We start from the raw sequence: 24,599 nt of genomic DNA, 5'->3' as shown, positions 1-24,599 counted from the left end.
ACTGGATCTGTGTGATTATGTGGTGCTTAAAGCCTTTGCCTCCATGCTGCCCAGGTAAACTTTTAGACTCCCATGGCAGAAGTAAGTAATGGTAGCCTTGTTTATAAAGTGTACCATATACTCAGTAGCATCTCTTGTTTGTGCACTCATGTTTCAACCTATGTTAACTGTTCATTCTGAACTGTTATAGTGTCTTTGTTACAGAAGGAAAAGGCAACTATGAAGCCATTTACACACTGGGTATGACCTTTGATATTAAGCCACTGTTCTCAGAAAATAAAAGCAAAGATGATGCTTATATTCCTAGACAGGAGCAGGGCTTGCTCATAACAGAAAATGCTGTTCTTGTTGTGATTGTTTTTATGTCAGAACTATACTTGGTGAAATCTCTTTTCAAACTGAGACTCAGAATAAATCCGGTGACTTTTATGATGATATAAAAAACTTAATTAAAAACTTGAATGAGTCTGTTCTTCGAAAAGGAAAGAATTTTAAGGAAAAAACTTACTGTATGGATTTGTTACATGCCTTTAAATTGTGACGGCTTGTTTAACTAAGACATTCTGTTTCATTTGTACCAGCGCATCAAGATCATATGACATTTAACATTTTGTTTGGTTCTCTATAGGAATTTAGCTATACAAAGTCCTATTAAATGAATCAGATATTTCCCAAAGACTTTTAATATGTTTAACTATTTTTGGGACCTTTAGATAATACAAAGACATAGGCATATTATAAGAATATACCATTTATCTATTTGTTGGTTGGTGTTTAAACTGAAATGCTTTTTGACCATGCTAACTGCTTTGTTATATTAATTTGTCACAGGGCACTGAGCAATGCACGTGAAAGGCTTCATCAGGATCGATGTAGATGGATGGAGTGCGAAAGACCAGCCTCCGACTCAGACAGACATGGACTCCAGATGTCTAAATGCACACCCGTTTATTTACACGACACACACAGTGCACAAAATCCCCAATATTGCTCACAGTCCTTTTGCCTTTCTTTCCTTTTGCCACCTCTACTTCTCCCATCACAAGCTCCATCCTATTCCACCCGACTCCGGCTCCCCAAATGGAGTGAGGCACACCCGGATGTGCTCCAGGTGATCTTCCGGCAGCACTTCCTGGTGTGGCAGAAGTGCTGCCCTTGCACCCAGAAGCACTCCAGGAGTATCTGGTTCCTGTTCCGACAGCACTTCCTGCTGCGGTTCATGGCTCAGGAACCATCCAGGTGCCCCCTGGTGGCGACCACAGACTACCACTAGGATGAGCTTCCCAGCTCTGTATCAGTGGCCCTGATGGAATCCAGGGGGGCTGTCCTCTTGCGTCCAGAGGAATATATTGCTTCTCTCCCAGTCCTTCCTTGTTCCAGGCGTCCCAGTGGGGCAAGGTCCCTGGTTGTCTGCCACAGTAGATGTCAATCTTGAATTCATTGTTAACGGTGACCCACAAGTACTTTAATTACAAAGTACTTTTCCTAAGAATTGCAACACCAAATAATGGTACCCTTGTTCATAAAATTACCATATAGTCAGTACAATCTCCTGTTTTATGTCCTTATTTTGTTGTTCATTTGCTTGAGACTATGACAATTTGGAAGATTAGAAAAATGTGGTAAACTTTTACTACCAATAATACAATAGCAAGTACTAAATCAGGTTTTATTGTCCATTAATAAAGAAACACAATCACAGGCTGCATAAGGGTGAGCAATGGTGTGTATTTATTGTGCATCACAAAACACTGGACACAGTCACACTGGATTCAACTCCTTACATTCTGAACTCTTCTTTCCGGGTCAAGTCCTAGAGTGGGATTTTTTTTCACATTACTCTCCACATAGATTTCTCTCATAAAAAAAAAAAAAAAGTGACCTCAGACCATTCTGTTTATCACGTTGATGTTTGAACACGGAGCTTACAGCCAGTATTGTGAGCATGAATGCAGCTTCTTAATTTTTCTGTAATTTATTGAACAATGACATGCTATTTGATGTTAACAAGCTTGTATTAGAAATGAGTCCTGTTTTAAAATCAAATGCGTTACTTTTATGGAGCCGACATTTTGAGCTGTCTGGTATTCTTCTCACTGCTCAGGGGTTTTGACAAAAGCAGAAACATCAGAAAGGGAGACAAATGCAGAAACACTCATCAGAAAGCATCGACAGGAAAAAAAAATCTTTTTGAGTACAGATGCTTTCATAGCTAAATGTGACTTATGTATGAGAATAATCCCATTTATTTTTATTTTTTTTGTAAAGGCAGGATGACTAGAAGTTTACTCCACAAAGGAAGAGAGCATTTCCATTTAGGCCATTGTCCCATTTTGCACTGCTTGCCAGAAATGAGGTCATCGAGTCAGTGGGAAAAGTAGATGATTTAAAAGTTCTCTCAGTTTGCTTGATTTCAGGTATTTTTCAGTAGACTGCGGAGGATGAAACTGAAAAAATGAAGTATAATAAGGTTAGAGAAGTCTGACATACTCGATTACTGGGATGTAAAATCCTTGCAATGGTAAAGCTTTTAAGTTAGACTGCAGCACAGTTACGGTACAGCTTTAAGATCATAAATTAAGGTCACATTTCACATCAAGTATAGCTGGGCTGCATTTTAAAGAGGTTAGATACAGTTTTAAAAATAAACAGCCATAAATTGCATTAATTCTCATATAAGTGAAACAGAAGGTCATATTCACAATCTCACACTTATTAGTGCTTTCGGTGGGGCGTCTATAGCACAAAAAATGAGGTGTCTATTATGTAAAATGGACACTTAAACAGATGGACTCAAGGCAATTGCAAGAATTTCTATTACTGCATGTAATTATGACTCTGAAATATGTGATAAGTGAAGCAGACAATGTCTGAGTTTAAAGCTCAAGGTACACTGCTGGCCATTACAATTTCAACACCCAAAAATAATATGCAATATCAAAGGGATATTAATATGGCAGATTACTTATGATACATGGCGTACATGATTAAAGGTTTAGCTCAGTTAACGTGTGGAATGCACAATAATCAGTATTTGGTGTTTCCACCTCAGGTGGAATTAACTGCTTAGAAGGAACTGCTTGTGTGTTTCTAAAATGGCAGACCCTATATGTGCCCAAAGTTCATATTTGGTAACAGCTGGTGGTCTCTGGCATGCCAGTTGTTGTCTGACAGTGTCCCAGACATGCTCTGGGAATGAGGACCAAATCTGGTGAATGTGTGAGCCAGGGAAGAAGAGGCACATGGTGGAACTGTAGGATGTGTCATGCCACATATGGCTGAGCATTGCCCTGCTGGAATATGGCACCAAGGGACCTCTGCATATAGGGAACCACCTTAGCCTCTAACACTCCTGTGATGTATCGCTGCCTGGTCAAGGTGCCATCAATGAGTCTGAGGTGAGAATGGCCAATGGCACCCCACAGCGTAACACCTGCTGCTGGGCCTGTGCTACAAAATGCATGTGCCTCCAGGGATATTTTGCCACTGTGCCTCCAGAAACGGATCAGTCTATTATGGTTCAGAAAATTGAAGATGGACTCATTTATAAACACAATTCAATGTCAGTTATCCTACCATTGGCAACATTCTTGGTATTATTACCTGTTTGTTAAGGTCAAGGGTATCCATTTCAAAGGGTGATGAGTGAAGAGGCCCTACTGCTGCAAATGGCATTGAACAGTGCATGCAGATACCCGTTGACACGTGACAGACCTGAACTGTTGGATTAGGATCTATGATGTGATTGTTTGGGCCATTACTGCCATGTGCCCAAGATCTCTGTCATCCCATTTTTTCATGCGGTAGAGTGCTTCAGACTGCTCACTTCGGTATGTTCTATCCACCTCTACACATCAATGCCATACTCTAGTCAGTGTGCTTGTGTTCTGTCCAACATGAGTGCCAATGACCTGGAAAAGATAAACTGCCTGCACATCTTCCCAAAATTACTCCTCACTCAAACTGTGAGAGCTGGACTTATGGCTTTTGTCCTCTTTGCTGGGACATGTTTGGTTCCTTAGAGTACACTAACTGCAAAAAATCAGTAAGTTAGGTACCCTTTGCAGGCACCATTTAAACCCACTGTGGAAAAGTCCAGGAGGCTTTATTCCTGGCATATGTGCTGTATTTCTACATAATAACATAAGGAATTTGATAAACAAGAGGAAGTCATTCAGTCCATCGAGCTTCAACTTATACAACTTCTAGTGCTTTGTTCCAGAGTCCCACAACTTTTTGCATAAAGAATAGCTTATAGGCTTCAGTCCTAAATTCACTTCCGCTTAATTTCCAATGCTGTGCATGAGTATGTGATTCAGAGTTAAGATGAAAGAATTCTGCTGGATCTACTTTATTAATACCTTATTATAAACACAGTCTTCTCTTTTCGAAACTAAACATGATTAATGGTTTGAGTCTATTGGAGCAGAACATATCCTTAAGTCATGGGATGCATGTGGTTGCTCTCCTCTGCAGAACTTCAAGTGCTGCTATGTCTTTTTTGTACCCTGGTGTCCAGAAATGTTCCAGATGCAGCCTCAGTAGTGCATTATACTGTATAGTCCAAGCATAATGTCCCTCAATTTATTATTATGATATACGCTGACATTTTATTTACCTTTCGAATTGCATCTGCACTTCGCTTAGACGATAAAAACATTGTGTCAACATAAACCCCTAAATCTTTTTCAGAGGTCGCTTCCTGCATGGCAGTGTCTCCCATCTTGCATTTATAATTGATGTTCATTTTGCCCACGTGTAGCACTTTTGCACTTTCCTAAATTTCATTTTCACACTCTATCATGATGCCTATCCATCCTGCAACTTTAGGACCATTATGACACGTTATTCCCAGTGTTGCAATTTTAATGGCCAGCAGGGTTTTCTGTTTGAAAAACAAAAAGATTTCAGAACGAAAAAATCTATTTCCTATTGCATCATGCATCTAGATTTGTGAAGTATGCTGTTAAGAGTGCTATAGCGCCCCTTAGCCTGCATTGCTGTACTTACTTTTTGATCCATGTATAATCACTTAATACTTATCAGGTTTCAAGAGGAATCATCATTTGAATTGATTGAACTGACACATTCAGCATTCAGCTGAAACAGACTACACCCACCTGGATAATAAACACACGGTTATCCGCTTGTATGTTTGTATAAGTGTGGGAAGTGGGATGTGAAAGTTGCAGAAACATCCCTCTTTTGACTGATAAACAAATCAATGAACACTCTTTAAAATTTGAAAAGAAAAAAAGGATGCCGCAGCATCCTCAGCTGAAACCATCTTCCCACTCCACTATTTTGTCAGTTAGTCGTTTTCTAATCAGCTTAGTCCTGAACAAGGTTATGAGGATCGACTGGAGCCCATCCCAGCTAGCAAAGGGCACAAGGCAGAAACAAATTCTGAACAGGGCACCAATCCATCACAGGGTGAACACACACACACTCGCCAACCACACACTAGGACCAATTTAGCATCGCCAATTCACCTAACTTGCATGTCTTTGGACTGTGGGAAGAAACTGGAGCACCTGGTGAAAACTCATGTAGACACGATGAGAACATGCAAACTCCATGTGGGAAGGACCCAGGACATGAACCCTGGTCTCCTTACTGTGAGGCAGCAATGCTATCACTGCACCAATGTGCTGCCCTCCACTGTTCATAAGCATGGTTAAATAAAAAGAACTAAAAATGAAAATATTTAATTGTCTTGACCAACTGTAACCAATTGCATTATTTAGCATCAACAAGATATAGCTGTCCATAAGAATCAGGAAAGACAAGAATCACTGCTGTGGTTTTGAAGTTTTCTTAAGCTATGGGAGATGTTAGAAACGTGACTGTCCAAATGGTTAATTTCACATGAACATCCCACCAGGTGATGCCTTTCAAATATTTGATAGCTTGTAGGCTGATTTTACAGAGTGGTGGTGTAACCGGGGGTCTCATTTATAAAATTTTGTTTGGATTCGATTGTGAAAGAATGAATACAACAAAAAAAAAATGTTTACACAAAAAAATGTGATTAATAGAACATGGCATACACACATTTCTATGCAATTTACTCTTTGCAAACCACAGTCATCTTGTAAATGTACATACATGAATGTGCCTTTGAACCCCGCCAAGCTGCCACCTTGAAACAGTCTATACATGGACCATTCGAATTAACTGCATACTTATCACTCTTCATTGGTTGGTACAGTAAAGTGAAGTATCCAGAGAACATCCCAACATATATGGAGAGAAGGTCAATGCAGACTACAACTGGACCAGAATTTCAGTCCAAGGCATTTGAAGAACTGTGCCTTCCTGAAATTATATGTAGTAATGTACTTTTTTATCTTGGAATATTTTTTATCTGACTTCATATTATGCACTTGACAATTAACCTTTATCTATATACAGATAGCACGTAACTCACTTTACTGACCTCACACTAGTACAGGTAACTGGCTAGAAAATACATTGCTGAAAATGTTGTATAATTTTGCTCTACTACAAGTACTATTTACAAAACTAAATGTTTACCTTTGACTTGTATTGTATCATTTTAACCTTTGTCTTGGTACAATTACTAAATATTATAATTTAAGTTTACTTTTCACATTTTTATATTTATTAGATGCTACCATTTATTATAACTCTTTCACCCATATCACAATTTTTATCTTCAAAACTGTAGTTTTTCTCTTACAACTGTTCTCAAGCTTTTGTGTAATTTGTTTTATATAATTTATCATATTTTAATGCAATGAAATTAAAGGTTCTTATGTTTATAGAACAGAGGTCTTAATTCGGTCCTTCTGTGCTGCATTACTCACAGAACAGGCCAATTCAGTTAACTGACAGATACACATCTGACTATGGCAGCCTAACAGACGACATTATGACTCACAGACTCAGCATACATGCAAGTAAAAGCTCTCTTATACATTATATCTACAATTTCAGGATTTTGTCAGGCATGTGTTGAGTTTAAGATGATTTATATCACGCGGGGTGAATGTCAACCTCTTAGGTTACCTTAAGTTTCTATTGCCTTTTGATATTCAGAGGACACAAAACCATTTTCTAATGGTTCATTATTAAAAGGGTATTTATCTGCTGATGACTTTTGATATAACTTTTTCTTGTTATTATTTCAGATGTCTAATTTAAAATAGGTATAACTCCATAAACCTACTTGTATAAAATGAATAAACGTTTATTAGGATTAGAAGTCATTGCCATGAATTTAGTTATGTTTTTGGAGAAATATAATAATAGGGTTTAAATGTGGCTTTGAGGGTTCAGATCAGATAGAACACAGAACACTTTATGACCCTCCCCTATATATACTGTATATGAAGATATTTAAGTTCTATTTGTACTTTTGAAAAAAGTTTATATGTTGTTTTGATATTTACATTCCCAATAATACATTTTTGCTTATCATAACTCCAGACAGTGGCCATTATGTTTCAACTTAAGTTTTTTCCAAAGCGTATGTTTATTTTCCTTTTTGTTATCATTTCTGTTGTTTTTGTTGTATTATTTTTCATGTAATTTTTGTTAATATTGCTATACTGTAAATGCTGTTTCATTATTATTATTGTGAATTTCTGCATTAAATTCACATTAAACACATTCTGCATTAAAGCTATATTCATTATATTTTATGGGTGCAACCCCAAAAGGTGGGACAACCATGACGCCCTTTTTGCTTACATTTTCTGTTTTCCTTCTCTTATAAAGTATAATAAAACCTTGTTTGGTGTTGTTGTAAAGCCAGAAGTTTGAAGATTTCTTCTCCCCTGCAGGGCATTTTTCTATTGTTAAGTGTTCATTGAACTTTTAAAGTCTGAGGCCAATTTTGAACATTTAACACCTGCCTTTTGAGTTTAGGGTCTGGCTACCTAGGGGGAAGCCTATTTTCGAGACAAACTTATTGAAGTTCAGGTCTGGCCTGTGTGATTCTTGAGGCCTTATCACCCCTTTTCACCATTTTGTGGTTGGACTTGCAGTGAGAATGTCACTATTGTCTGTACATGTCACAATAGCACTACTACTACAATACATTACAATGCCAGAATTGTAGGTCACTGGCTCACAGGAAGACTGGCTTCAGGTTATGGGATGAGAGACAGGTGTATGGAAAAACCTTTAAAATAAACAACATTTTCGGTGTGGGTTAACAGTCAAATAGAGAGACCCTAACAAGAGCTAATGTCACTGTACCGACTTTCCCCCAAAGTCCTTTGCTAATCTGTCAAGCTAATAGAATGTTCCCTTAGTTAAGGTAGTTAAAACTCCTCATTTTGTTGTATCAATAATTAAAATTACACAGGCCTGATTCCAAGAAAAAGAGTCCATAAAATATGCAGCATTACTTCATTGCAGTAGTTTCTAAAAAACAGGAGTGCATAACTTTCTCTTTGAATATTATCCCAATAAACTACACCAATCAATTACCAAAAGTTATACTCACGAGAGCTGGCATTAAGGCTGGAAGTGAAAGTGCTGCTGCTGCTGCTGCCGCCTCCACCACCCATTCCGAAGCTACCTCCACCTAGACTAAGAGCAAGACCACTTCCCAGGCCTCCACTTAGGCCACTTCCAAGGCCACTTCCAAGGCCACTTCCAAGGCCTCCTCCAAGACCTCCTCCAATTCCTAAGCCCAGGCCGAGTCCTCCTCCAAGACCAGCTCCGGCCCCTGCTCCTCCACCTCCACTAACAGTGGTCTTAGACATATGAACTGTAATTCCACCACCAGAGTTCAGCCTGCAATTATACCAGAAGAGGGTTAGTTCAATGTTATGAACTTATATGTAAAAATACTTGTCCTATTTAAATTAAAATTCAGCACTATTGGCTAGCTTTAAAAACTGGAAAACGCTTCATGATTTGTATCTTTCCAATGCCAGTTAAGCCAGAACATGTGTAAGATATGCAGTAAATTGTTACATTATAAAACCAATATAGAAGTGACATTTGCTTCTTTAAGTACTGCAGATAAATAACAAACATTTCACATAATCTGCCTTTTCCAGTGTACTGAATACTGCAAGCTCTGAAATGTGCTGCATCAAATAGAAATTGATGGATTGATCTATTGATCATATCACTAGATTTCCACAGTGGCTGGTTTTACAAATCACAGTATAGACATGACTGGAAAAAATGTGTTTCCCTTTACGAAAACAGACTGCGCTGACTTTTGTGTTTAAAGTCACTCTGTATTAATTATTTACATGTCATTCCTTAAATTAGCTTCAATTACATATCTCATGCTATAGCAGTTCTGACCTTGGTTGTGATTTATGCTGCTTCAAATTGCAAAAGAACCCATCTACTGTGTCTTGAACTGAAAGTTTAGTTTTTTTCTTTTTTAATTTGCCACATATTGTTAAGTGTCTGTTAGGAGTTCCATCACAGCAAATCTCTCAACGTGTCCAGGTGGTGTAGCCTCTGGAATGAGGTGATAGACTAAGCACCAGTATTTTGATTCAAGTCCTACTGTAGTTTCACGGTGTTGTTCACTGTTGTTAGACAGTGATTTACTTTCAATACTTGTAAACAAGCCTCATTGATACGTCTGAAATCCTTTAGTTCAAAAAAATAAAACACCATGGAAGTCTAGCTTATATTTGAATTGTAATACCTGGCATCCTCACTGTCCAAAAGCTTTTTGTATGCTGTGATCTCCACTTCCAGTGCCATCTTGCTAGCCAGCAGCTCCTGGTATTCTTGCCCATAGTGAGCAATTTGCTGCAAGACACAGATTAAACCCATTCTTTGAAAAAAATCAAATTTCTCTAAGAAAATATACTTGGAAATATAAAATTAAATGAAATAAAAAGTGCAGGCTTGTGAGTTCAAAAGGAAAAGATCAAGGAACCCTGCTAACTGTCCACACTTCAGACATGTGTTTCTCTCTGGGGTGCTCTCTCTTGATACAGTATATTGAGTATATAAAAAATCGGGAGTGGTCTCCCCTGACTTTCTCGTATACTCAGATATGGGGATGGATATTTTAGTAGTAAACCGCAAGACAATGATTATATTTTTATATTATGTACATTAAAGAACCATCAACAACAAAGCAAATCAAATTAACAATAATGTATACAGTCGATTCCGGTTAATTGGACCACCGGTTAATCGGACCAGCCGCTTATTCGGACTGAATCCTAAAGAACCGAAACAGATCATATTACATAAGGCTAATATTGTTCGCTTATTTCGACCAAAATTCTGTTTAATCAGACCAAAGAACGTGACAGAGAATAAGAAAAAGAAGCCACAAGTCGCGAGTGGAAAGCGGATGTAAAGCAGGTCAGCGACATCGGGAGGATCCCTGGGCTCCCCAGGAGAATTTATGCTTTTATCAAAGGTCAGGAAGTCGGAAAATTTGTACCAAGTGCAAACCAGTGGGGGTGAACATGCCTGCCCTTTCTTTCCTAAAATGCACCGCCCAGTAGCCAGCAACATGAAGTCGAGTGGAAAACAAATGCAGTGCATAAACAGAATGCGTCAGATCACACTAGACAAGTTCTTCAAACGTTGACTGGAATTTGGTAATGTAACCTTTTTTATTGTGCTTTGCATGCTGAGTGTCGTGTAGATCGTTTCGAAGAATTTGTAGATTTCTTTTTCAATAAACAAAGTTGTAAGCAACCGTACATGTACATCTACGTAGTTCTTGTTTGTACGTTCGTCATACGCGTGTGCAGCACAATAAAAGTCATAATGACATTTTAATATGTTACTTATAGCACATCCCGTTTTTGTTGCACATGTATAGGGCTTGTTTGTGTAATCGGACCAGCCGGTTATTAGGACCAAAATGATCACGTCCCAATGTTGTCCGATTAACAGGAATCGACTGTATTGAACAATTTTTATAAAATTAAAGTTGAATAAATCGGACTCTGCAGCTGCATGAATAAAAGGTAAAGTACCCCTTCCGGGTTAGTGGAAATAGCCCAAAAGGTGATAGAAATCTACGTTTTGTACCAATACTTGTATGCAAAATTTAGTTGGCCTAAATGAAAGCGTACTCAGGTTATCGTGTTTACATACACACACACAGACACACAGACATAATTCCAAAAATGGTAACTCAGACTCAGGGAGGTTTAAAATGATGTGATTCATCAAAATCTCAAAATGGAATTTTTGGAGGTTTCCAATGCTTTCCCTACACTTCGTATACGTGGAAGTCAGGGAGGTCTAAAAACGTTGAGATTCATCAAAATCTCGACATTGAATCTTTGGACAATTACAATACTTTCCCTATACTTCATACACGTGAAAGTAAAAAGAAGTATGACATGTGGCTTCAGTAGTTCAACCACTAGTAAGAGCTGTTTCTCATTAACACTACACAGCAAAGGAAATAGGGTCAACAATTACCTGAATGAGAAAAGGTAGTAATCATTTAGGTATGAATCTGATATAGCCCAAGCTATTAATATGTTAATAGTTCGACAAATAAATAAATAAAAGTGTCCTTGTGGAGCGGGCTCAATTTACTCTAACTTACCAAAGGAATAAATGCAAATTTCTGAACATAATACCAAATGCAATTGAAATACTGCACTGATTAAAAGACTTGCAACCCTTTAATTTAGAAATGAAACAGTTTCAAAATTATTCCCAATTCTGTATCTGGCCGCCCGTTCAGTTAACAGAGTGCATTATGGGCAGAGGGGATGCTGCCACTTTTTTTCTAGGTTGGCCCATTGGGGTGAATGTGACTGGAATCCTTTCCAATGAAAGCCCTCGTGTAAGACGCGCACCCTAATTTTTACAAAGAAAATCGCGAAAATCGTTTTGCCCCGTGTACGACGCGCGTTGTGATTGTATAGGAAGTGATTAGAGAAAGAAAGAGATAGAGAGAGAGAGCCTGCGAGCCCATGCAGTAGAAGTAAACATTACAGACATTACAGACACGTTTCCTCGTGTATGACGCGCACTTGATTTTCTAATGCTAATTTTCGGGGAAAAATGTGCGCGTGGTACAATAAAGCACTCTGCTATCCTCTCGATAATATCAAGTTAAACTACCTTCGGCTTTTTGCAATAAGAGTCTTAAAAAAGAGAGCGGGGTAGATTTTTTAATGTGTTCTGCACGTGAAAAGAAGCAATGATAGAAACAGAGGAAGCAAAGCTGCTCAAGTACAGCACAATAAAAGACAGCTTATGCTCACTTTTCTGAGATCATCCAGTTGTGCTTTCAGTGTGTTTACTTGATCTTGATACTGGTCAGTGTGGCTGTTTGCATTTACCTCTGCATCTGATACTTGAGACTCCAACTGCAAGTTCTAAAAAAAAAAAAAGAAAAACAAAATAATAATTAAATAAACAGCAAGTCAAACACAATGCAACAAAGATAATAGCTGGTTCATGGTAAATTTAGAACAAATGTTCGCAAGTTTTTCTTCACAAAGTGAATCAAAGATATTTATATTAAATTATTAGTTAGGGTGGTAGATAATAATACTTTACAATACAAATCAGAAAATAAGTTGTGTATTTCTTCCATGATGATGGCTATTACTATGATACCCTGCTATCATACATGGATCCCACAACTTGTAATGACATTGGTAAAGATCTGTGAGGAACACAAACAAGGAGGAGACCTCTGTAAGGTAGGATTTGTGAATTATTAGTTTATATTTCTTTTGCTTTCTATCTATTGTATTTAGAACTTGTGATATGTGCTGTTCTTACAGTGGTTGGTTGTATTAGGATATTAAACACAAAATACTGTTGATGATTATAATGCTATTTTATGTAGCTGTACAAAACTGGTCTGGCACACCTCACTGCCAGCGCAGTCCTAGATGTTTAAGAGCACAAGCTGTGAAGGTCGCCACACATTTCGCATTAGCAAAATCCAGAGGTGACCTGCATGTTTGACTTTCAAGAGGACAGTCTCAGTGTGAGAAATCTAGAAACTCTTATTTTTGTCATCGCTAATGGGAAAAGAAGACAGCCAAACAATTATCACATTATTTCACAATTTGCTTTATAGTGGGGCCTATTATTGCAGAGTATTTTGTATTTGTGTTCAATTATAATTATTATTATTTTGCATTTTATTGATTTTATTAAAATCAAATAACATTCAATACAAGCAAGTCAAGTTTTATTTGTGTTCAATAATTGAATGCAAAACTTGTGTAGGCTCTTGTGTTTTTCACTAATTACCAGCTCTGCATATGCAGCATGCTAATCCCAACATAAACTATTGTTCTGCAAATTACATGTTATATGGCATCTACAAAGCTATTGCAGTATAATGAAGGTATTAGTTATGTTTTCTGTTTTATAAATACAAATAAACATTGTCATTTGGTTGTTGCTGGCAACAAGTGTGATGTTAGGGGGGCCCAATGTTTTGTTGGACCCAGGGGTCTGTGAACTTGGGATCAGTCTCTGTCAGATGCACATTTCAGTTGGTTAATGTTTTAGCGTCATTTTATTAAACAAAGGAGTGAGAAAATAGATAAACTGAAAATGAGCCGTTAAGATGTGCACAGGACTACTAAATAATAAAATGATTATGATGTGGGTGGCACGGTGGCACAGTGGTAGCGCTGCTGCCTCGCAGTTAGGGGACCTGGGTTCGCTTCCCGGGTCCTCCCTGTGTGGAGTTTGCATGTTCTCCCCGTGTCTGCGTGGGTTTCCTCCGGGCACTCCGGTTTCCTCCCACGATCCAAAGACTTGCAGGTTAGGTGAATTGGCCCTAGTGTGTGATTGGTGTGTTTGTGTGTGTCCTGCGGTAGGTTGGCACCCTGCCCAGGATTGGTTCCTGCCTTGTGCCCTGTGTTGGCTGGGATTGGCTCCGGCAGACCCCCGTGACCCTATTTGGATTCAGCGGGTTAGAAGATGGATGGATGGATTATGATGTAGAACAGGGACCCCATGTAGCTGCAGGTTTTTGTGCCAACCAAATTCACAATCATTAATAATAACTGCTATTAGTTGATCTTATTTGTTCCCTTTTCTTATTTTGCATTCAGAAAAGTGCAGCAGTGTAATTTTTACATGTATAAGTCATTTGACGTACTTCTATTTTTGCTATAGCTTTAACTGCCTACCTGTCTTTTGTTGATTTTATTTTTTTGCCCTTTTCTGTGTTTGCCCCCTTCATTTTACCCTAACAGTGACAACTAACAACAAGCACAGTAGACATCTTTGTAGAAGACACTGAATGATGAAAAGCTGCAACTACTTCAGTTTCTGGCCCATTAATGTGCTTATTAGTAAATAATGGATTAAATAAACAGAATGCCTGGAAAAAAGAAAGAAAATTATGATGAAATACAGTTTAACAAAAGGTAAAAAAAAAAACAACTAATTTATCCCCATGTAAATGCTTAGTACATTTTCAAACAAACATTTGCCAGATTTAGTTTGTAATTTTTGCATTGACCCCAAAACACAGAAACTGAAAAATCAAAGCTCGCTTAGTTAGGTTAGGACCCCCTGTAGCGACAGAGGGTCCCCAGGAATGAGTTTGGGAACAATTGCTGTTGACAACAGAATGAGAGTGACTTTACAGACTTAGTTAAATAAAAAATGCATGCAAAAGTAACAGTAGCTAAATATGCACACCTATTTAATAACATTTTATATAATGATTATAACTATCTAAACCTACACGTTAGCAGGCATAAACACACATGTTGTTATAGCAGCAGAATTGTCACTGTTAAAACATCGTGTACTGGACAGAAGTTAGAAAGGAGAGTATTGTATGTTAAAAGTCTGTAGGTTTATTTAAGCCAGAAGTGGAACCCAATAGGTTTTCATTGAGTAACTAAAGCATTCATTTAGCTGGAGGCGACAGACTTTTGATTGTAAGTTTCAAGGGATTTTCTTTTTCCTAATGGTCTACTTTCACATTAATAAAGGTTCACATCACAACATTTCAGGTGTTATGTTAGTTATTTTTATTTTCCTCATTCTTTGTAACATCCCTAGCCATGATCTAAATATGGATTTGGGGGGTTTTGTAGATTAAGAAATCTGAAAATTCTATCAATTTTCTAATTTAACGCTTTGTTTTAAAGTTGATTGTTTATTTTTGTATACCTCCACACCATTTTGCAGCCCGATGGGCGCCACTGTTTTCTGTTGTTCACGTCTTCCACATCTATGGAAACAATCCTAGCATTCTGTAGGAGACGCGGCGCTGATCACGTTGTAATTGGCAACAGGTCCAAAACAACACTGTGGCACCCGACTTTAGGATGCCAAAACTCTTTCTATACCTTGTTCTTGTAATTTTTTTTTATTTTTAATCTCCTGGTATTTGAGTGTGTCCTCTCATTTCTCGGTTTCTGTCTCCCATCTTGTGCCCTGTAGTTAGACAATCTGATTAGCTCAATCTCCCAGTTTTGTCCTCTGACTGTTTCTGTCTATAAATGTCACTATCCTTCTTTATGTTGTTGCCGACAGGATATCTAGGGGCACGATGGTGTTGCTGCCTCATAACTGCAGCATCGAGTTTAAAATCCCAGTCACCGTTTGAGTGGCCTTTGCATGTTCTCCCCACATCTCTGCAGGCTTTTCTCCAAAATCCCAAGGTTAGGTTAATTGGTGATGCTAATTTGGCCCTGTCTCAGTAATTGAGTAAGTCTTCTCAGTGATGGCCTAATGCCATGTCAGACGTTGGCTCCTTGTGCTCCGTGCTTCCAGGAAAATATCTGCTTCCCCCTCACTATTGTACTGAAATAATTAAATTCAGAAAGTGAATGAATAAATGTTATTTCATTTTCTTCTTTAACATTATTTTGATCTTTTTATGGTTTAAATCCTTGCAGAACATGGTGTGTGATTCAATTCCTGGCTGGTATGTCTGTCTAAAGACATAGTGCTGAACTGTTTATTTTAAAATGGCCTGGCACTGTGAATTCCGTTCAAGGTTCATCTTCTCCATCATGCTAACTACTGCTAGAGTAAAGTCCAGCCTTTGAACCAGTAAAGAATAACATAACCTAACGAAGTCAAGTAAAGTTGGGAAGCATGCAACTTGGGATCCCAGTTGGCAACCTCCTGGGCAGACATGTGGTCCAGTCCCACCCTCTGGAAATGACCCTCTATCTGCTGCAGCCAGGTGTTACATGGGTGACCCCTTGGCCTGGTCCAGCCACTCGGGTCCCCAACAATGAGGATCTTATGGGCCCTCGTGGAAACACGCTTCATGACCGTTGTGCCGTAACAGACCAGCCTTTGAACCAGTAAAGAATAACATAACCTAACGATCTCAAGTGCGGTTATTCCAATTGTGGCAACAGAGGTTATTCTGGCTGTTAACTGGTAGAGCACTTAAAGTAATTTGTACAGTGGCCCAGAATTCCCCCAAAAGTGTATACTGAGAGAGAAGCACAATAAGATGCACTATTCATTTTGCATGCAAACAGAGAGCAATGTTTTTCATAATAAAGGTCAAGTCAAATGGGTGTTCCATCAAACAAGTTATCCGTTTTAGCTGGGATCGGCTGTGGTGCCCCTCAGCCCAGCTCATAATGAAGTAGTTGTCTTAAAGAATGTATGAAATGGATTACACTTTTCATTTTCTTGTGAAACTTTTAATAATATGGAAACCTGAAAAGTAGAGAAGATGCTCTGAAGTCATTCCACTAGCCTAAAGAAACAGATGCTGCAGAGATAAAACCTTAGCTAAGCTTTGAGTAAATTACACCTCAGAGACCAAGCGTAAAGCAGTCACTGCAATCTGTCTAAAGAGGTCAGAGCAGGTAGCAGTGTCTAATTAAAATCACTCACAACAGACTGAGCCAGCAGCTTTATTCCGCCTACTGTAGTGGTGTGCACTCCTTAAATCACACCGCATAAGAAGTAGTTGGCAAATAGCTTGTGATAAATGTGTGCCTATTATGTTGCTTTTGGTAGAAAAAAAAAAGTTTAAAAATTATAGATATAAAAGTTGTTTATCTTTTTACTCTTTTCCCTAGTGGCCAAATATCCTTCATTTGATTATTTATATTACTATTTATTTTACTCACTTTACAACTGGTTTATTGTATCAATAGGATACTATATTAGTTAATAAAACTGCAAGGGTGTTACTGGAGTACTTTTCTCCAAAACTATTAACCCAAATGTGATGGTTTTACACCACCAGATATTGCATATCTGGCATCATTTCTTATTATGGATATGAAGCGGAAACAATGAGCAGTCATCCAGTTCTTGACCAAAGAAGGATGTACTGCTGCCATCATCCACAGAAGGTTTAGAAATGTGTACAGTGAAGCAATGGTTGATGAGAGTAATGTGTGAAGATGGATGAAAAAGTTTAAAGATGGTGAAACCAGTGTTGAAGACAGACTATGCAGTGGAAGGCCATCAACTGCAGTCACCGAGGAAAACCAAATCAGAGTGGATGACATGATTCACGCTTACTGGAGATTTTCCAAAGTGGGTATGATAAGTGGTTTCAAAGGTGGTACAAATGCAAAGCTATTGGCAGAAACCATTTTGAATTATACCATGTTGTAGACAAAGAGTTACTCTACACATGCATGTAGTTGCACATGTCTTGTGTTGTTAATAAAAGAGTTATGTCCCAAGAGGCATTCATTTCAGTACAATCCTTATAATGCAACCATATTTACAATTAATTTTAACTTAATTGAAAAACCGTTCACAGATTGCAAATATTTACTGTTAAAATATTGTATGCACGAAACCATTTATAGAAGTAAGTGTTTACCAAAGAAGAATGATATACTTTCTTACTTTTCAGGGTGAGCCCTTATTCTTTTTCCCTATAAGTAGTTTAACAGTTGTAAAAATATAAATTATGAACTTTATTCATTTCCATCTTTATATTTTAATTGATATCACATTTTCCATTGATCGCCACTAGATTTAAGTTTGAATGCATCACACTGTATGTTTAATACATGAAAAAAATATCTACTAACGAAATATGAGATGCCATTAACCACAGCTTGTGTTAACAACTGTCCACGCTCAATTAGTGGCCCAATACTGCAGTTAACTGGCACATGAAAACTTACCGCATTCTTCACTCGATCAATCTCTCGTTGGATGGAGTCAATCTGCAGCTTGTAAAGTCGGAGTTCTTCTTTTATTGAAGTGAGGGCTTGAACGTTAGGCCGTGAAGCTCCTGATGCCATTGTGATCTTCAATAAGAAAGTTAACAAATTTAAAGCAAGATGATCATGCGAACCATGATGCCTGATCAGTTAAAAGAAATGAATATTGATTGTGACATATGAATTTTAAAAAAATGTAATAAATATTTTGTTCAGATGTAAAACTTTTGTAGTGTTGCTACAGTTTAAACTATCAGTACAGCAATTATCAATAACTTCATCTCATACTGTCAGATTTCTCATCTTACTGATTTTGTGATATGTAAATATTGGACCTTGAAGACATGGTCCCCAATTATTTTATTTTATTCAATCTCTCCCCAGTGATCTTTTTAGAACTTTTTCATGTTTCAAAGACATCATTTACAGAGAATTCTCCAGAGGTACATATAATCAGACTAGCTGAGTTCAAACAGAAATCTTTACCAAAATCAAAAGGAAATAAACAAATATAATGTCAAAATTCACTTCAAGAAAATCAAACGAAAATACAGTGAGATGTTTTTTGGTGAGTTTCTAAGTTGTTGCAGTACTTATTGTAAGATGCATGAAGAACAAAGATCCACAGAGTCGTGAAATGACTGTCACTTCTTAATAACTGATACCAGTGCTTTAAAGAGAATGTCACTGTTGAAAGATGGCATATAATCAGCAGGCTATTATCAAAGACCAAAAGTAAAAACAAATTCATTATTTTCCCTTTATTAACATTACATTGACTACATTAAAAATAATGTGATAGAGAATATTTGACTTATATTAAGTAAGACCATATTTTCTATCAAATTATGCTTAAACAACTACCCTAATTCGTCTGTAGATAAAGCTAAAAAATAAAAGTATAAACTATTGATACCTGAATACAGCAGTTATATTTCACATACAGTCTAGTGAGATTAACCCTGAATGTAATTTTGCAGGTGATTTCACAATTTCAAAAAGTGAAATCTACTGAAATTATGTTTTGGGGGTTCTTAAAGTTTTTTTGGGGCAGAAAGAAAGGAACATTGCTCCCAAATGATTTCTCTGCACTCCACATCTGCTCTGCGCTGGTGCCCTGGACTTCCCTGACTCCTTCCATGCAATTCCACATGCTCTCATCTACTTTGTGAAGTACTTGTATGCACATTCTTAACACCTCGCACCTCACTTATGTTCGAAGGTAACAGCATCTACACTCACTTTCCTCAACCCTGTAAGCTGATCTAAGCCAGGATCCTTCTGAAATCTCGCTTGCAGCCATGCACCCAGGCCAGTGGATTTTAGCTGTAGACATGCTCCTCCGAAATCCTTGCTGGTACCCTGACTGGGTACATGGCAACTTTACTGACAATTAGGGTCTTGGCCTGGGCACATTTTAGAGATCTTGAGTCGAGATGAATGTAGTACAGTTTTTAGATGAATTACATGATGTTTCGCATAGATTGTTGAGGGGCCTGTCTTGTGAATAGCCAAATTAGATTGCTTATCTGAAATTCTGATTAAAAGATCCCTTTTCCCAAACCTTCCATAAGTCATTGTTCTGCCCTGCGTATTAACTATTACTGTTATTTGTTGAACTGTGCTCCCCGTTTGTTTTGTCACTTATTATCACACCTGTCAGTCACGTCCCACACTCACAGTGGTGTTATAAATGTCTATGAAACTCATGTAAAGCATGTAGGTCCCATAATGAACATTGAAATACAATGCACCCCATGTGTCTCACGTAGGCACCCCTTTATCTCTTGTTTTGGTCACATCCGAAGCGTATCTTTAAGGTATACAAACCCCTGGGTCTGGTTAGTTGTGGTACACAGTAATTTGGACCTTTGTCTAGACGCTTCTCTTTGTCACGATCTGCCCATGTAAATCACTCACATTATAAGTGTCTTTTAAAGCTTTGTTGTTTAATGTATATGTTCTGCTATGTATTGCTTTCTAAATCATTATTTATTGCCTTTCCTGTAAATACCTGTATTTTCCTTTATATATATTTCAGTGTACAATGAGGTACGTCCAGTAAAAGCCTACATGAAAGCTCACTTTTTATGTAGTTTTTATGTAAATATGCTGAGTTGTTTAAGCTCTCTGTGGCCACGCTGCACAAACAGCACAGAGTGAGGCAGAAAAGTCATCCTGGGGGCTGAACATTTTGAAAGTAAGTGAGAAAGTATAGAAATAACTTCCTATGTATTCCTTATTGGAAGACAGTATTGCTTCTACCCTCAAGATTTAGCAGGCTTAGAAGATGCTATGGTACAGTGGTAGCGCTGCTGCCTTGCAGTTAGGAGACCTGGGTTCGCGTCCTGGGTCCTCCCTGCGTGGAGTTTGCATATTCTCCCCGTGTCTGTGTGGGTTTCCTCCGGGCGCTCCGGTTTCCTCCCACAGTCCTAAGACATGCAGGTTAAGTGGACTGGCGATTCTAAATTGGCCCTAGTGTGTGCTTGGTGGGTTGGTGTGTTTGTGTGTGTCCTGCGGTGGGTTGGTACCCTGCCCAGGATTGGTTCCTGTGTTGGCTGGGATTGGCTCCAGCAGACCCCCGTGACCCAGTGTTTGGATTCAGTGGGTTGGAAAATGGATGGATGTCAGGCATATTTGACAAACTTTCCAACTTACATACAATGGAATAAATGTAGTAAAACATGATTGTCATGCAATAGGGCAACTGATTATAGTACACTGAAGCTAAAGTGTCTTTTACGCTGGTACCACAACAGACCTCATTTAAACAGACATTACACTGTTTTGTACCTTATCCATTGGCACTTGACATACTAACACCAGAGTTTTAGATGTGCAGCTTGTAGCATTAAGTGTTGATCTTCACCATATTCCATTGTAAATAAAAAAGATTTAAAATTTATCATGATACAGTATTTCCCACAGTATGCAGAAAACAAAGAGAACAGCTTAATATACCACATTAACTGGTTTTGAGCCTGAAATTGAACTTACAGATTAAACCACATATCCTCTATTTGTTAAGTATAAGATCAAGACAGAGATGTAAAACACAAGACATCTTGGAAGAGGTGACATAATGACAGTTTACAGCAATGAAAATCATTTCATGAAAAGTGTTACTCATATCCCTCGGGTCTTCCCTTCTAAAAGAGGCGTTAAAAAGATGTGTGAGTATGCAATCACTTTAATCACCAATGCATCAAAATACCTTGTTTTGCACGGCTGTGAAGGACTCCTGCTTGCTTCGCTCTGCTAAGGCCTCATAATGAGCCTTTACGTCACTCAAAGCTGTTGTTAGGTCCAAAGCCTGGGCGGCATTATCGACTGAGATGGAGAATGCAGCCTTCATACCTCCAGTTACAATACTTCTAACTTCCTTGACTTTCTGAGGAAAACAAAAAGAAACAAGGAACAATTTCATTCTACCATTTAAGACAAAACTAATTAATAAATACCTATTAAAAATGTTGCTCATGCTTTTCCTATCACATATGAGGAGTAGAGGGCTACCAAATTTATTTACATTTTTATAAAATATTACTTTCTGAAAATATTAGTGGAACTTCAGCCATGCTAGATATCAGCTGATATAACAAACTAATTCTGGCAGAAAAAGGAAGAACAAGGCATCTCTCTAATGACCACAGCATACACTGAAACTCGTCTAATGGGGGTTTGAGGTATTTTGGTTCCTTTAAAGAGAGGGCAATAGATCAATACGCTTCTTGTTTCATCTTTTTTCCCAGCCTCATTTTATAGGTAAAGTGTTTCGACAGATCTAAAGGAAATCTGCTGCTGGATTAACATTCAGTTCCCAGAAGGATAGAAAGCAAATGGATGAATGTTTAAACGGCATAATCCCTCCATTAATTTTTGGTGCATTAGAGCCAAGTAGTTAAAGTGATTAGGTGTGACACTAAATAATCCAGGTGCCAAACCATTTAAAATTGAATGAAAGTGTTCATTATGAATATGTGCTTATTGTTGTTTTCATTATTAATTAATTAAGAACTCAGTTTTGAATAAAATCAACTTAGCTTTTAATTCGAAACTTCTGAAAAACTAAAAGCAGCTTCAATTGCCAAAAATGGTAGTTGAGGTAAGAATAAGTTGAGGAACTATTTTCTTCTGTACTTTGTATCCTACAGCAGGAGTCCTCAGTTATGTGCTTGGAGTGCTGCAGTGGCTGCAGTAAAATGCTTCAACCAGTTTCGTAATTAGAATATATTTATTTTCTGCAAAAGGAATATGTGTTTAGCTTAATTTTAGTTAATAGCACACTTGTTATGATTCAGAACTCTTAATTGTTTATTTTTAAACAATTGCATTCAGGTTTTAATTGTTTTCTATGTTATTAACCAACCCCAACTTTATAATGAGATGTCAATGGCCTGGAACCACCATCTTCTCAGCTAACTTGGTTCCATTTGAAACAGTGATATGCCTAATGAAATGTTAACAAAATGTTTAGAAGTTATGGAGAGAGATAATAGGAAAGGGCTGATTCCTTTGTCTCGTTAGTCATTTGGGGTGGATTGGAACAAACTTTTACAATTGTGAAATGCTATCATCGAAGAAGCCAAGGTGCCAGAGGTATGGTGAAGAAGAAGTATGTCACTGTCAGTGTACAAGAAAAAGAGGGATCCTATGAGCTATGATTGATATAGAGCGGTCAGGCTCTTTGAACATTGAATGAAGTTCATCAGATGGGTCATCAAGCAAAGAATCAGAGGAATGATAACCACAGATGAAATACAGGAAAGGGAACTGTCAATGCAGTTTATATTAGGAGACAGGTTCAGGAAAGGTATGTAGAGGAATGGAAACCAGTGTTTTTCACTTTTGTGGATTTAGAAAGAAACATTTGACCATATCCCAAAAGAAGTTATCAGATGGCCAATGTGGTATATGGGAGTGGAGGACTATCTTATAAAAGTGGTCATGACCATGGATGCAGGTGCTGAGACAGAAGGCAGGAGCTTTAGCTTGAAATTGGGAGTACATCAAAGTTTAGCCCTTTGCTATTTGCTATCGTAACGGAAGCAGTAACTAAAAAATAAGACAAGGACTTCCAAATGGAACTCCTATATGCGGATGGTTTAGTTTTAATTGTTTATAATGACGAAGAATTAAGAGAAAAGTTTCTTAAATGGAAAAACAGATTGGTTGAGATGGGATTAAAACTGACAACCTGGACAAAACTAAGGTAATGATGGGAGCTGTAGAAGAATCTGGAAGGTGGCCATGCAGTGTAGTGTATGTGTTACAGGTGTAGTTCTAACTCTAAAGTGAACAGTTTGAGATAAAGGCTTATGTACAGTGCAGGGGCATAAAGGAAAAGCTGGCAAAGATCCACATCTCCTTCGAATACAGAAGATTCAGCAATGGAACCCCACAGACAGTCAGTGACCCTGAAGACTTTGTGATTGGAGGTAATATACAACTAGAGTGGGTTGGTAAGTTTTGCTATCTTGTTGATATTTTAGGCTGTACTGGGGGAGCAGATTTAACAGTGGCCATCAGACTGAGGTGGTAAAGTTTAGAAAAGTACTGCCATTACTATAAACTCCAAGGTGACTTCATAGCCATATACTGTATGGTATGGTCCTCTGATTACCTAGGGAAGTTGTGTCTCAGATGTGTATGATAAGATGGGTGTGTGATGTATCACTGAAAGATAAATTGAGGAATGTAGATCTATGCAATAGAGTGAGAGAGTGAGAGATTTACCTATATATATTCTTCTTAGTGATTTTTCAAGTCATCGAATGCAGAAGTCACATAATGGACATCAAAATCAATCAAACTACAATGGTCTAATGCACTTGGGATATCTCATTGCTCAAAACTGTGTTTTGGTAAGTGTTTTTTCAGCTGCATAATGACACAGACTGAAACCATGACCATGATGTCACCACCACATAGTTAAAGGCTTCCTTTTTGCTATATCCTAAAAACAGAATATCATGTTTACTTGCCTAATAAGTCCTTTAAAAATGAGTGAGACCTGGCTAGTACTTGAAAGGTGAACCTCAAGGATAAAATTAACAATGTCTCCTTTCCTGTATATGCCCATATGTATTTATTTATTTTTATATTAACTTTTTTGTACCTTCCGTTCCCATGTTCATTCTACTTTGCCCTCTACTGCACTGACTGAATAGGGAAACAGCAGTTTTGGGAGGAAATGGAATCAGGAGGAAAGTATAAACTAGTTAAGGTTAACTACTGTGAGCCTGAGGATTTAGAGAACCAGCTAAGAGTCCAAAACTAATGTTGTCATCGGGGGGTAGCAGGAGACTCAAAAACCAGGATATTCATGTGAACTGTGCAAAATGTAAGCCAAATGATGCAGTCATAAAGAGAGAAAATATTTCATAACCAGAAATCAAAATATGCAAAAAAGAAGTACACTAGAGTCTATGTACTTGAATCCACGCGAACTTGAACAGCCCAGAAAACGCACAACGCTGATCTTTTATGCCGGTAATGATGTCACACGTC

General features: G+C 37.9%; 1 protein-coding gene across 1 annotated transcript in view; it reads right to left on the bottom strand.

Annotated features, from left to right (window-relative positions):
- Positions 1–1,708: 1,708 nt before the first annotated feature.
- si:dkey-183i3.5 (uncharacterized protein LOC566445 homolog) overlaps positions 1,709–24,599 on the bottom strand; it is a 35,471-nt gene continuing 12,580 nt past the window's right edge. The window contains exons 5-10 of the mRNA XM_039745621.1: positions 21,304–21,480; positions 18,051–18,176; positions 12,201–12,314; positions 9,650–9,756; positions 8,477–8,769; positions 1,709–2,447 (exon numbers count right to left, since the gene is read on the bottom strand). Of these exons, the coding sequence (XP_039601555.1) occupies positions 2,425–2,447; positions 8,477–8,769; positions 9,650–9,756; positions 12,201–12,314; positions 18,051–18,176; positions 21,304–21,480 (840 nt within the window). The 3' untranslated portion in view covers positions 1,709–2,424. The remainder of the gene's footprint in view (positions 2,448–8,476; positions 8,770–9,649; positions 9,757–12,200; positions 12,315–18,050; positions 18,177–21,303; positions 21,481–24,599) is intronic.

The sequence above is a fragment of the Polypterus senegalus genome, chromosome 2 (assembly GCF_016835505.1).
Source record: "Polypterus senegalus isolate Bchr_013 chromosome 2, ASM1683550v1, whole genome shotgun sequence".
Taxonomy (NCBI): Eukaryota; Metazoa; Chordata; class Cladistia; order Polypteriformes; family Polypteridae; genus Polypterus; species Polypterus senegalus.
Note: the sequence above shows the minus strand (reverse complement) of the source record. Positions and strands in the feature narration are given on the sequence as shown.